Raw genomic sequence first — 12,326 nt, forward strand, 5'->3', positions numbered from 1 at the left:
TTGCTGAGGCTATCTTTGAACTTGCAATTCTCCCTGCCTCAGGCTCCCAGCGCGTGAGCCATGGCGCCTGTTTTTTGAGGCAGGTTCTCACAAATTGCTGAGGCTGGCCTTAGATTGAAATCCTCCTGCCTCAGCCTCCTAAGTAGCTGGGATTACAGGTGTGCACCACTGCACCTGGCTAAAATCACATTTGTGTCAGTGCATAAGTGCTTAGATTGGGGTAATTCTGTTTAAGTAGCCCTCAAGATCTTACAGGAAAAAAGGACCTACAACCGCCCCCCGCCCCCCCCCCAGTGATAACAGCAACTCCCTTAGTTCCTGAAAACACGCTCAAGGTCATATGGCTGATACACAGGTTTGTTCTGAGGACAAGCATCACCCAAACTCCTGCAAATATTCTTTTTTAAAAAATATTTTTTAGTTGTCAATGGATCTTTTGTTTCTTTTTATTTATTTGTGGCGCTGAGGATCAAACCCAGGGCCTCACACATGCCAGGCAAGCACTCTAACACTGAGCCACAACTCCAGCCCTCTGGCCATATTCTTAACCTTGACTTTTTTTTTCCAAGTGATTTTTATTATCATTATTACTAATGTTATTTAATTTGTAAGGGGATCAAACCTAAGGGCCTCATGTGCTCTTCCACTAAGCTATACTCCCCAACCCCTCTTGGTTGTAAAAAGTTAATTCTATTCATGTATAAATTAGAAAGTTGTTTATCTTTGCAAGCCACCCGACACAAACCCCATTCTGGGGATTAAATTCAGGGCCTCATGCATGTGAGGTAAATGCGCTAACACTGGGATACAACCACAGCCCTTTTATTTTTAAAAATTTGAAACAGGGGCTGGGGATGTGGATCAAGCGGTAGTGCGCTTGCCTGGCATGCGCGGTGCACTGGGTTCAATCCTCAACACCACATAAAAAATAAATAAAATAAAGATATTGTGTCCACCTAAAAAACTAAACAATAAATATTAAAAAATAAAATAAAAATAAAAATTTGAAACAGTCTCTCCAGGTAGCTAAGATTGGCCTCAAATTTGGATTCTCCTGCCTCAGCCTTCCAAGTGAGTTGGGATTACAGGTATGAACCACCACACCCAGCGTGTAAGATTTTTCATATAAACAGATGCACAAATGAAAAAACAACTTCAAAATGGTCCTGAAAGATGACATTGAGGAGGCCAATGATCAAGCAGCCCAAAGATTAAGAAGAGTGTGAAAAGCAGGGAGGCAGAAGTCATTGCTCTCTCTCCAAATTGAAGGACAATCTGTTGAAGAGAGACCCTGGGTATAACATCTTATTTGAAGATTTAGAAGACAGCAAAGATATGAGGTAGAAGGCCTTTTTCAAGCTCATGGGCAGGACCATCTGATTCTTCACAAGGGCAGAATTTATCAAGAGACTGGGAGAGTAAAACCCTTGAAGTCTGAGGGTCCTATCCCTCTCCTTCTATCAGTCTTTCTTCTATGCTAGAAAGAAAGGTGAGGTGAGACTTGGTGCATGTGAGAATATCCCAAAGCCTCATAGGCTGAAGACAGAGAAACTGACCACACCCAAGCTGGAGGAATCAGTCGGAGACAGGCTCTTCTGAATCAGATTCTTCCATATCACTGGAAAGCTGAGCTCTTCCTACAAAGAAATTTACTAATGTGTGTCATGAGGGGAAGAACATCCTTTGAAATAACAACCCCAGTGGCCTTTTGAATAAGTCTTAAAACTAACTAAATAAAATTGCATTAAAAAAAAAAAAAAAACCTTCAGAAACTTCCCATTTAGAGAAAAAGGTCTCATTTTCCTATTACTACCACACTGTCCAGTCTGCACCATCTTGTGTGGACTATCACCAGACTGTCAGCTAGAGCCTTTGATGAAATGCACATTTAAATAATCTGTATTTAAATTTAAAGTGGCAGGTTTAAGAATGTCTCCTGCTATGTTGGTTGACTAGACAGATGCAGGTGTACTTTAGACTTGAGTAAGGTATCATCACTTACAGTGAAAATAGTTACTACTCTTAAAATTTGCTCCAGCCAGGACCAGAAAGGCTCTTTGATGGCTCACCAGTCTCCAAAAACAAAGGGGTTCTAATGCCCACAAGGACGATCCCAGGGCAGTGCAGGCAGTCCCTGTGTGTTATCTTCTTCTGGTAATGAGGATTGAACCCAGTAGTGCTCTGCTTCTGAGCTATATCCCCAGCCATTTTTATTTTTTAAAACAGGGTCTCAACAAGTTATCTGGATGGACTTAAATTTATGATCCTCCTGCCTCTGTCTCCTGAGTTGCTGGGATTACAGGGGTGTGCCACCATGCTTGGTCCTGGTCTGTCTTTTAACTTTGAAGAAGATGAATTAAGTTGGCTTCTAGTCTGTCCTTTGAGACTCCAGGTCATGTCCAAGGCAGGAAGTTGCAATGTAAGAGTAGTCCCAGGAGCCAGTAAGTCAGGAAGTAACCTAGGATATATCGAGTGACTGAAGAGCAGGTTTTCCAGTTGTACAAAAGTTCCATGATAGAATTTCTGGGTATTTTTTGTCTTGGTGGGAAGTCTTCCGCAAGAGGCGTCCAAGACTCTGTCTCTAAGGATCTCAACAGTGGCTCTTGATTCTGAAGCAAGTGAGCTGGAAACCAGTACACAATAGGAGTGGAGGAGCCCAAAAATCTGGTGAGAACCTAGAAATCATAATAATAAGAAAACCCACACATTTATTGGAATGTCACTGATGCTAGCTGGATCAGTCTGGGGGGCTTCTCTGAGGCTGGGAAAACTATGGCCCAGTGACTGGAAATGAATTACACTGGAAATGCAGTAAGAGCTAAGAAACTGCCTTATAAAAAGATGTGATACAGGGCTGGGGATGTGGCTCAAGCGGTAGCGTGCTCGCCTGGCATGCGTGCGGCCCGGGTTCGATCCTCAGCACCACATACAAACAAAGATGTTGTATCCGCCGAAAACTAAAAAATAAATATTAAAAAATTCTCTCTCTTTAAAAAAAAAAAAAATTAAAAAAAAAAAAAGATGTGATACATGCGTGGCAACCTCCATGTTATAAATAACCACACCTTTAGATTAATTACCACAATAATGGGCCAGTCAACATTAAACACTCTATGAAGTCTAATTTTAGCCCATGGAGTGGATCTATATTTTGGGCAGCAACTTGGGACTTGAAAATCTGAGGAGGCTCCCTTATTAGGTACTGGTCACTTATCCTACAGGGGTGGCAAAGTTGAGGGAAAGGCGGAGCAAGGGGTCCTATGATTTGAACTTCCCCCTTACAGAAGTTCAGAGCCACATTTCCAAATGGACTCCCAACCAACCTGGAAATTCTAAGTGTGGCTGGCACTCACTCTATGAGTTAATTCAATCACAAACACAGAATGCTACTTCCTAATTTCCCCTCTTATCCACACAGCTCAGAGAACTTCACAAACACCAACGCTTGTCTTCAAGAGATAGATGCTGCTAAGGAGAGGTCAGCACTGGGACAAAAGACTTCCTCAAGGGATGTTGAAACTGGGGCCATAGTCAAGAGCAAAAAATTAGATGTGAGATCAAACCTCTCCATATCCTCTGTATTGCCATCATCCCCAACACTGGACAAGATATCTCCCCTGAAAACAGCACCTGTCTGAGCTCAGAGTGCCTTCAGAAGCCAACGTGGGTATGTATGAGGGAAAGGTCCCCAGGATATCTTTGGTGCTTATTCCTAAACTTCGGCTTAATTCACATCCTTTCAAAACTCTCATGCTCTCCCCTGTGCATAGAGTATTCCTCCTCTGCTTCTTATGTAAAAAAACATTCCTTCTTGCTCTTGAGGACCCTGCTCAAATATGATATCTTTCTCAACTCCTTTGGTGAGTTAGCGACTTCTTTTTTTTGGTTCCACAATAATTTATCTGGTTTTTTTTTTTTTTTTTAAATCTCAAAACAGCAAGCCCACTTCCATCCCACTGTACTATAATTTTATCTGTCTCCCTGTTTGTACCATGGGAGTCACTAAGGCAGCAATTTTATTGTACTCATGTTTCATCCTCAGAGGTCTGACCCAGGGTCTTTCTTGTACAAACAAAACTCTCAAATAGTGGTTATCTGAATAAATTAAGTACTGGTCACTGAAATGGGACTCGTTTCTCCTGTCCTTGGGGTTTTGCCTGTATTCACATCCTCATCCCAGATAGGAATCCACCTCACCTGAACATGCATGCACAGACCTCCAAACAGCAGCAGCACTGTAGCATGAACCAGGTACACAAACACCCGTGGACTGAGGAAGCCAGGATCAGGCTTCTCTAGGGCCTTATTGTTCTTGTTCCTTTGAAGCCCAAGTGTGAGGCAGAGCCAAGGGTGGGTGGTCACATATGTCCAAGTTGCCCAGGCAACTAATATAGCCACTGGTGCAGCCAGTAGAAAATTGGGTACCTGCCTAAGTTCATAGTATCTCAGAAAGCCAACATTCCAGTATACATCCTGGATATAGTTATATATTAGAGGAAGTTTCCAGGAGCACCACGGTGGCTTATTTCCCTCTGCAATCCGGTAGCCCTTGTCCACAGCTAACTGCACCAAGGGTTCAGGAATGGAATGGGCTGAGCCTGGCAGACAGAACTGGGTGTAGGCATAATACTGAAAGAGGGCAAAGGGAAGGCTGAGTGTGAGAACTGACAGGCACCCAGAAGCCATCAGCTTCAAGAGTTGTTTCAGGGGGTTCAGCACCACAAGAGAAGAGAAAAAGCCTCGGCATTGATTATGCAGGAGGAAGCCAACACTGACCAGTCCATTGGAGCGCACTCCAGTAGCAAGAGCAAAGAGGAGCCCACTAGTCCAGCTTCGTCCCCGCTCTAGCTGCCCCATGGCGCTGAATGTCAGGAAGGCAAACAAAGCTTCCGAGTAACCAGCTACCAGGAAAACATTGGCAGGGCTGAGGCAGAAGAGCAATGCTGCATAAAAGGCCTGGCGGGGACAGCGCAAAACCACACAGCTCAGGTCATGAAGTGCGACCGTGGCCAGCACAGAGAGCAAGGAGTTGAGTGATGCTACTGAAATAAGCAGGCAACTCCGCTGGCTCAGGAGCCCCCTTAGGGGTCTCAATAGTTCAGTTGCCATCAACAGGACCAGGGGGAAGCCGGGGAAGAAGGCAAAGTTGTGCTCATAGAGGTATCCATGCTCAGCAATGAACAAGAAGTGTTCAGCATCCCAGCGAGAGAGGCCACCCAGAAGACCTTCCACAAGCTGGTCCAAAGAGCCTGAGGGAGCTAGGCGGGGAGGAGAAAAGGCTTCTGCATGGTGATCTGGGATGATGGCATTGAAGAGGGCCTGTGGGGTGAAGGAGAACCAAGATTTCAGTTGAATAAATGAAAAAAAAGTATTACCACTAAATAAAAAACCTTGCGGGGAGGGAATCAGGAGCTTGGTTTTCAACTAGTCATATCTAAGTTGGACTCTGTGGTACAAATGTCAATCAGTTATGAGATATATGAATCTGTAGGTGAGAACAGAGATCAGGTCTGAAGAGATAAACTGGCAACAGAAATGCATGTATGGTTGTTTATAGACTAAAGGAGATCACCTAGAGGGGAAGAACAAGTACAGAAGTATTTTTTGACAACTTAAAAAAAAAAGGACTGGGGATGGCCAGGGATGGTGATATAAGCCTATAATCCCCGTGGCTCAGGAGGTGGAGGCAGGAGGACTACAAGTTTGAAGCCAGCCTCAGCATCTTTTTTTAATTTTTTTTTTTTGTAGTTGTAGATGGACAGCATGCCTTTATATGTTTCATTTTTTTTATGTGGTGCTAAGGATCGAACCCAGTGTCTCACACATGCTAGGCAAGTGCGCTGCCACTGAGCTACAGCCCCAGCCCCCAGCCTCACATCTTAATGAGGTCCTAAGCAACTGAGCAAGATCTTGTCTCAAAGTAAAAAACAAAAAATGGCTGGGGATATAGCTCATGGTAAAGCACCCCTGGGTTCAATCTCCAGTACCAAAAAAAAAAAAAAAAAACACGAAGAATGAATGAGAGTGAAAAGCTCTGTTAAATAACTCTCAAACACTACCGATAGGTCAAAATTAGATGGAGACTGAAAACTGACCTTCAGTAGTGAAGGTACAGATATGGGTGAGCTGGGTTTAGCAATGTGAAGGTCACTGGTGATTTTGACTAGAACTATTTCAATGGAATTGAAGAGAGAATTGTCTCGACTGAACTCAATAGAGACCAGGAAAAGGGAAATTGGAATCAGTGAACATAGTCAATGATTTTAAGGTGTTTTGCTATGATGGGGAAGAGAGAAAGGGGGTAATAGGTGTATAGCAATGTGGGATCAAGAGAAAAATTTTTTGGTGGCTGAATTTAGATTTGGAAATAAATATTTGCATGCTATTGGGAATAATCCAGTGAAAATAAAACCATTGAATATGTAGAAGACAGGGAAGAATGGCTAGGCAGACAATAGGGGATGGAATCTGCTAGACAGGTAGAAGAGCTAGCCCTAAAAAAGAGGATAGACCATTCATCCAACCTTCAGTACTGAAGGCACAAAGGTGAAGATTTAGGCAGGCTGATGGAAGTGGTGGAAACATGTGGAAGGTCTCTTCAATTTTTCTGAATTTTCATTCAGGAAGGCAAGTTATCATTTGAAAGTAATGGGGAGAAGTTGTTAGAGATTTGAGAAAAAAGGAAGACAAGTTGCCTATGACCCTGGCTCTCAAAGATAGGCTGTAGCACTGGAATCATCCAGGGAGTTCCATAAAATATTGATGCTTGGGCTAGGGATATGGCTCAAGTGGTAGCACGCTTGCCTGGCATCATGCATGCCGCGCTGGGTTCAATCCTCAGCACCACATACAAATAAAGATGTTGTGTCTGCCGAAAACTAAAAAAAATAAATATTAAAAAATTTTCTCTATCTTTAAAAAAAAAAATGTTGATGCTTGGGGTCCCACCTCCAGATTTGATTTAAACAGCATTAGATTTTTTTGTTTGTGTTTCTGATGTGCAGAAATTTATGAAGGAATACACCAAGATTGTTACATGGCACTGATGACTCCCTGGAGTTAGTAACCTTATATTAAAAAAAGACTAATTCACTGGGCATGGTGGCGCACGCCTGTAATCCCAGCAGCTCAGGAGGCTGAGGCAGGAGGATTGCGAGTTCAAAACCAGCTTCAGCAACAGCAAGGCGCTAAGCAACTCAGTGAGACCGTGACTCTAAATAAAATACAAAATAGGGCTGAGATGTTGTTCAGTGTCCAAGTATCCCTGAGTTCAATCCCCAGTACTGCCCACAATCAAAAAAAAAAAAAAAAAAAAAAATCCTCAGAGGAGAAGTATTACAAGAGTTGGGATAATAGGAAAGATAGGAGATAGTGATGACAGAATAGGCTGCTTAAAACTGAAATCTGGTAGCGAGTGGTTGGGTGTAGAGGGTATTACTGTGAGAGTGGTGAGGACAAGATCACTAGAAGGTAGCAGGACAATGAAGTAAGGGACCATAGCACTGGATATATTATCTTCATTAATATTGAAACCACAAAGACATCAACAGAAGTAATGCCAGAGAGAGTGACAGGGAATCAGGAGCTAAAACTTTCAAGGAGTAACTGTCATTGACAGAGATGATAGCAACAATGAAGTGACTAGGAATATAATCTGATGGCATGAGTTTTAGATCTGGAAATAAGGGGGAAGAGGAAGAAACAATGAAATAGCATTTATTGCTGAAGGTCTTTTTGCCCCAATAGATTGTCAGCTATTTAAGAAAAAAACTTTTACACTCACATCTTAGCACAGATCTTGAAATACAATATGTACTTAATAATATTTTGGTGGTTGAATGAACTTCAGGAACTTGAGAAAACATACTGTTTACAAAAATCACCATCTGAATTAGAATGCAGTTGTCTTGGTTCCCTATCCCAGATGCTGATTTGCAGTATTGTTCCTTTGGTTCTGCCAATAACTCAACCAAGGCTGGTTCAGGGACATCATTGAGTCAGTCTCCCCAGCCTGGGAGTAGGAACATAACCTCATCTTTAACCCATTTCTCTTTCTGATTAGATTCTTTATCAGGTCACTTCAAACAGTATAACAAATGGGACAGGAATGACAGTCACAGATAATAGCCCTAGCCTCCAAGTTGAAGATACTTTAACTAAACCTGGAATACAACGGAGCCTGCTATGCCTGATATAATGGAGGAAGAGATAGGGAAGGTGGTTTCCACAAAGGAACCAGCTAGGAGCCTCACAGAGAATGGTGCTGGTAATAAAAAGGCATATATAATTATTTAATGTTACATCTCTAAGGAGTTGAAACATTCAACATGATTCACTCATTTATAAACATAATATTAAGGACCTACTGGCACCAGGCACTGTGCTAGGCACTGAATAGTTAATATATATGTAAAATTTGATTAAAATGTATATCAAGGGCAGCTTTGGGGGAAATGGGAGTTGAAAAGGGGCAAAGACACATATATGTGGGTGAGGTAGCAAGGGAAGACTCCTAAGGGGAGAGAAGGAGCCATTACTGACAAGTGAATATACACAGATGGTCTCAGGACTTACACAGTGCCACCTCCCTCCCACTCAACTGACTGATATACTGTTCAGTCTTCTGGTAGTCCAATACTTTGAGCTTCAAATCCTAAAAGTATCTTTGTCGAGAAAGATCATAAGATTATGGTTATTGCAGACTACTACCTTCAGAGGTAGGAAACCTGAGGTCTAACTCTGGCCCTTCTCTATAATTCTAGGGAAGTCATTTAACCTTTCTGGACTTCTGTTACTTCATGAGTAAAAGGGGATTAGAGTAATTTATAAGATTCCTGCTGACTTTTCAGCTATGAAGTCTAGGTTTCTATGGTTCTAACCACGTGGAGGGGCACAACAGGCAGGTAGAAAAGAGAAGGGGTCGGGGCTGGGGATGTGGCTCAAGCGGTAGCGCGACCACATACAAAGATGTTGTGTCCGCCAATAACTAAAAAATAAATATTAAAAAATTCTCTCTCCCCCCCCCTTAAAAAAAAAAAAGAAACTACTATTTGTATAAATGAGATAACGGGAGGGAAACTGGGGCTTGATACAGTGCAATATAGAGAAATAAGTAGTATATCCAAGTGATAGATTGAACCCAAATTCTATCAAAAAAAAAAAAAAAAGAAAAGAGAAGGGGTCTATTCTTTGTGCATCGTCCAGTTATGTAACAACAGCATGATCAGGACTAAGAATCAGACTGACCTGCAGCATCAGAGTCAGGACACGGCAGCTGACCGCAAACCTAAGCACCTCTTTCCGTGATGGATCCAGGGGCCACATAATCTCACCACCACACCACCAGGAATCCAGGAGTGTTGCTACCAGAACTGAGTTTCCTCGGGTTTCTAAACTCCAAAATCCAAGGAAGAAAACATCATACATGGACCAAAAGCAAATGTTTAAAACATTCTTCATAGGAATCTCCCCCTTTAACATTACTATGACACATGTGACCACCTAACTTCCCAGAGAGGAGTATCTTAAAGGCAGATAGGACCACTGGGTATCACTCTGAAGCAGTGTATTTTTGTCAGACAACTTCCTCACAGATAAATATGAAGCTGTAAAAGTAAGCTCATAGAAAACCTTTAAAAGCCTGTTGAAGCTGGGCACAGTGTCAAATACCTGTAATCCCAGTGGCTCAGGAGTCTGAGGCAAGAGGATCACCAGTTGAGGTTACCCTGGGACATTTAGCAAGACCTTGTCTAGAAATAAAATTTTAAAAAGGTCTGGGGATGTATGTAGCACAGTAGTAGAGCACTTGGCCACCATGTACAAGGTCCTGAGTATAAATCCCAGTCCTGGTGGCAGGGGTTTGTGTGTGTGTAGTCTATTCAGTGTTCCTATGTAGGAACTAAAGATCTGAGTTTAAGTCCTGTTACTTGCAAGTTCTCATTTATTCACCAAGCCTCAGTTCTTTTATGTATAAAATGGGATCTGACTATCTCTTTTGTCTGTCACAAAACTGTCATGATGGTGTAATGGGCTACCATGTGAAGTACTACACACATCTATGTTGTGGTTGCTATTATTTGATGTGTGACCTTTCCCTCTTGCCCAGAATAATAAACTAGCTCCCAAACCAGAGTCCCAAAAGTGGGGCACAGAACCATACTAGAAGGCCATAATTACTACACATGCCAGCTTAGCTCTCTGATGTGTGTTCAGCTGGTCTGTTAAATTAAGTGGAGAAGGAAAAGAAAACCACTACTCAGCAGGACTTCAGCCAGCTCCCATTGCTAAAACAAACTTAGGGCGAAGACAAAGTCTACTACTAGAGATGAAGAAAACTGTTATTTCCCATCTCTTTTTTGGAATGGTAGCAATGTATAAATAATTCAAACCCTTTGTGAGGCACAGAATGCATTTTAAGACATTTTTTACAATTTCTTGGGCAAAGTAGTAACAGCTCCTTCAGAACTTTCAAACACTAGCCTGGGAAATCAGAAAAGAGGGCAAGAACATCAGAAACAGTTTGTTGATTTGGGATGAATAACTATGTCTAGCTAAAAGGAAAAAAAAATATTGAAGCAGACATATTTTAACAAGGAAGACTAGAAGGCTCTTTTTTTCTCTTAGCTGGCAAATACCTACCAAACCTGTAAGTTTCAATTATTTCTGGAATTCCAACTAGACGTGCCATGCTTCACTGCCCTCTGACACTGCTTGTTTAGGCTGTTTGTGAGGACAGGGCTTCATAGCACAACTGTATTCCCAGGAACTAGTATACAAGCAGGATACAAGCCCGTATTCTGAACGAGCAGTAGTAGGGACAGGGCACAGTATCACTAGTTCGCTAACTCGAGATATAAAATCACTGCTCCAGGTATTTCTCCTTTCACGTTAAGAGTAATATGACAAAGTCACAGAAGCCAGAGGAAAATAAAATTTCTCCAGAAAGGGAGTCAAGTTGGCCGAAAGCAACAGTACTCTTTTCTTGGCACAAGGGGGCGCTTGCTGCTTACTCCATCAACATGCCAGGAGGAAGGGAGGGGCCCCTAACTATCGGTTTTCTCAGGAAAATTCAGTTTTAAAGGTAAGCTTCTGAAACCCTCAGAGAGCGGCGATACTTTGTGAATCTGCCCAATATCCTCAACATCTCACTCGATGAATCGAGAGAAATCACAGGCACAACCCAACCTCACACTGATGCTCCTCTCTATACCAGGGCGAGTTCACTTTATCATCCTTGGCTTCCCACCCACACGCAGAAGAGAAGTTGCAAACAAAAAAGCACTTAACCCACCTCTGCCTCTTGACCAGACTTGATTCTTCCTTTCCTCTTTTCAGAGTCAAGCTCTGGCCTCTGCGACCACAGGAAATTTGTAGCCCACAATTAGTTCACAGATACAACAAGCAAAAGAAAGCCAGTCAATTCTCCCTCTCAGCTATTTGCCAATCTCACTTTCCAACAAACAAGGCCCTTGCCAAATCACTGACTTTCTTGACTGGCAGGGCACTTACGGATCAAATAGTTTTAGTCTTTTATTTTCCCGTGAGATAAACAGGCTTCAGAGATCTCATTAGACACTGTAAGGCCCGTATAATTACCATCGCCATTTTACGGATGTGGAAACTGAGGCTCACCGAGGCCACGCGACGCAACCGAGACGACTTTAAAAAGAGTCTCGTGTTCTCTGCTTTTTAAACCTCACCCCCAGTCAAAGGGTACACTCTCTTTCGCACACAGGACCATAACCCAGGTCTCCAAAGCCTAGTCCAGTACTTCCTCCAATGATAAGAGCTCTTGCTGGTACGCTTACGGTAGGTGGGCCCTATCTGGGAATTTGAGGAAGCCTGTTAACTGGAGGCCCTCCAATTAACATCCTCGGTGGGGTAAAGTCGCTCAGAACCAGGATCCTCAAGGCCTAAGGCCTCGCGGGCCGTCCCGAGCCAGGAGCCGCCTTTTGCCAGCCTTGCCATGTCCGGAGCCTGCTGCTTTTGGACACAGGCCCTACTGGGGTCGGGGCGTCGACCCTCACCCCAAACGAGCCTCGGCCCCGGGGACACTCCCGAGGGAGCCGGAGTCGGGACTGGTTACAGGGCTGGAAGCAGGCGAGGGCGGGAGGCCGTAAAGGAAGAGGCGGCGCCGGAGGCCGCCATGGCAGAGAGGCGGGGCTCCACGGTTCTCTGCAGCCTCCGCCTCATTTCTCTCGGCCTCGGTTTGACAGCTTCCCTCCCCCCAGAACTCCAAGGCTCCGGAGATGGCGTCCCAACCCTCCGCGCCCGCGCGTCCGGTCCTCCCCCTCCGGGACGATCTATAGCACCTCCATCCGGGGCCT

At 43.6% G+C, this 12,326-nt stretch overlaps 1 protein-coding gene across 9 annotated transcripts; it reads right to left on the bottom strand.

The window, feature by feature from the left end:
* Positions 1 to 1,876: 1,876 nt before the first annotated feature.
* Pigv (phosphatidylinositol glycan anchor biosynthesis class V) lies at positions 1,877 to 12,326 on the bottom strand. Of its 9 annotated transcripts, none has more exons than XM_015485450.2 (5): positions 12,312 to 12,326; positions 11,291 to 11,350; positions 9,247 to 9,389; positions 4,198 to 5,319; positions 1,877 to 2,675 (listed from the first exon to the last, which is right to left on the bottom strand). In XM_015485450.2, exons 3-5 carry the CDS (start codon positions 9,322 to 9,324, stop codon positions 2,394 to 2,396), a joined length of 1,482 nt encoding a protein of 493 aa, XP_015340936.1. In that variant the 5' UTR covers positions 9,325 to 9,389; positions 11,291 to 11,350; positions 12,312 to 12,326; the 3' UTR covers positions 1,877 to 2,393. The 9 variants fall into 9 exon arrangements, with proteins under 9 accessions (XP_015340936.1, XP_015340935.1, XP_015340934.1 ...); XM_015485449.2 differs by lacking the exon at positions 12,312 to 12,326 and adding an exon at positions 12,027 to 12,270; XM_015485448.2 differs by lacking the exon at positions 12,312 to 12,326 and adding an exon at positions 11,808 to 12,270.

This window comes from Marmota marmota, unplaced genomic scaffold, assembly GCF_001458135.2.
Source record: "Marmota marmota marmota unplaced genomic scaffold, marMar, whole genome shotgun sequence".
NCBI classification, from domain to species: Eukaryota; Metazoa; Chordata; class Mammalia; order Rodentia; family Sciuridae; genus Marmota; species Marmota marmota.

Bases quoted from the DNA above. Each gene is read 5' to 3' on its own strand.
- Pigv (XM_015485450.2), bottom strand. From the start codon at position 9,324: ATGTGGCCCCTGGATCCATCACGGAAAGAGGTGCTTAGGTTTGCGGTC. The intron at 5,320-9,246 runs GTCAGTCTGATT...TTCACCCCACAG, and splicing joins TCCTGACTCTGATGCTGCAG to GCCCTCTTCAATGCCATCAT. The intron at 2,676-4,197 runs GTGAGGTGGATT...TATGATTTCTAG, and splicing joins GTCTGTGCATGCATGTTCAG to GTTCTCACCAGATTTTTGGG.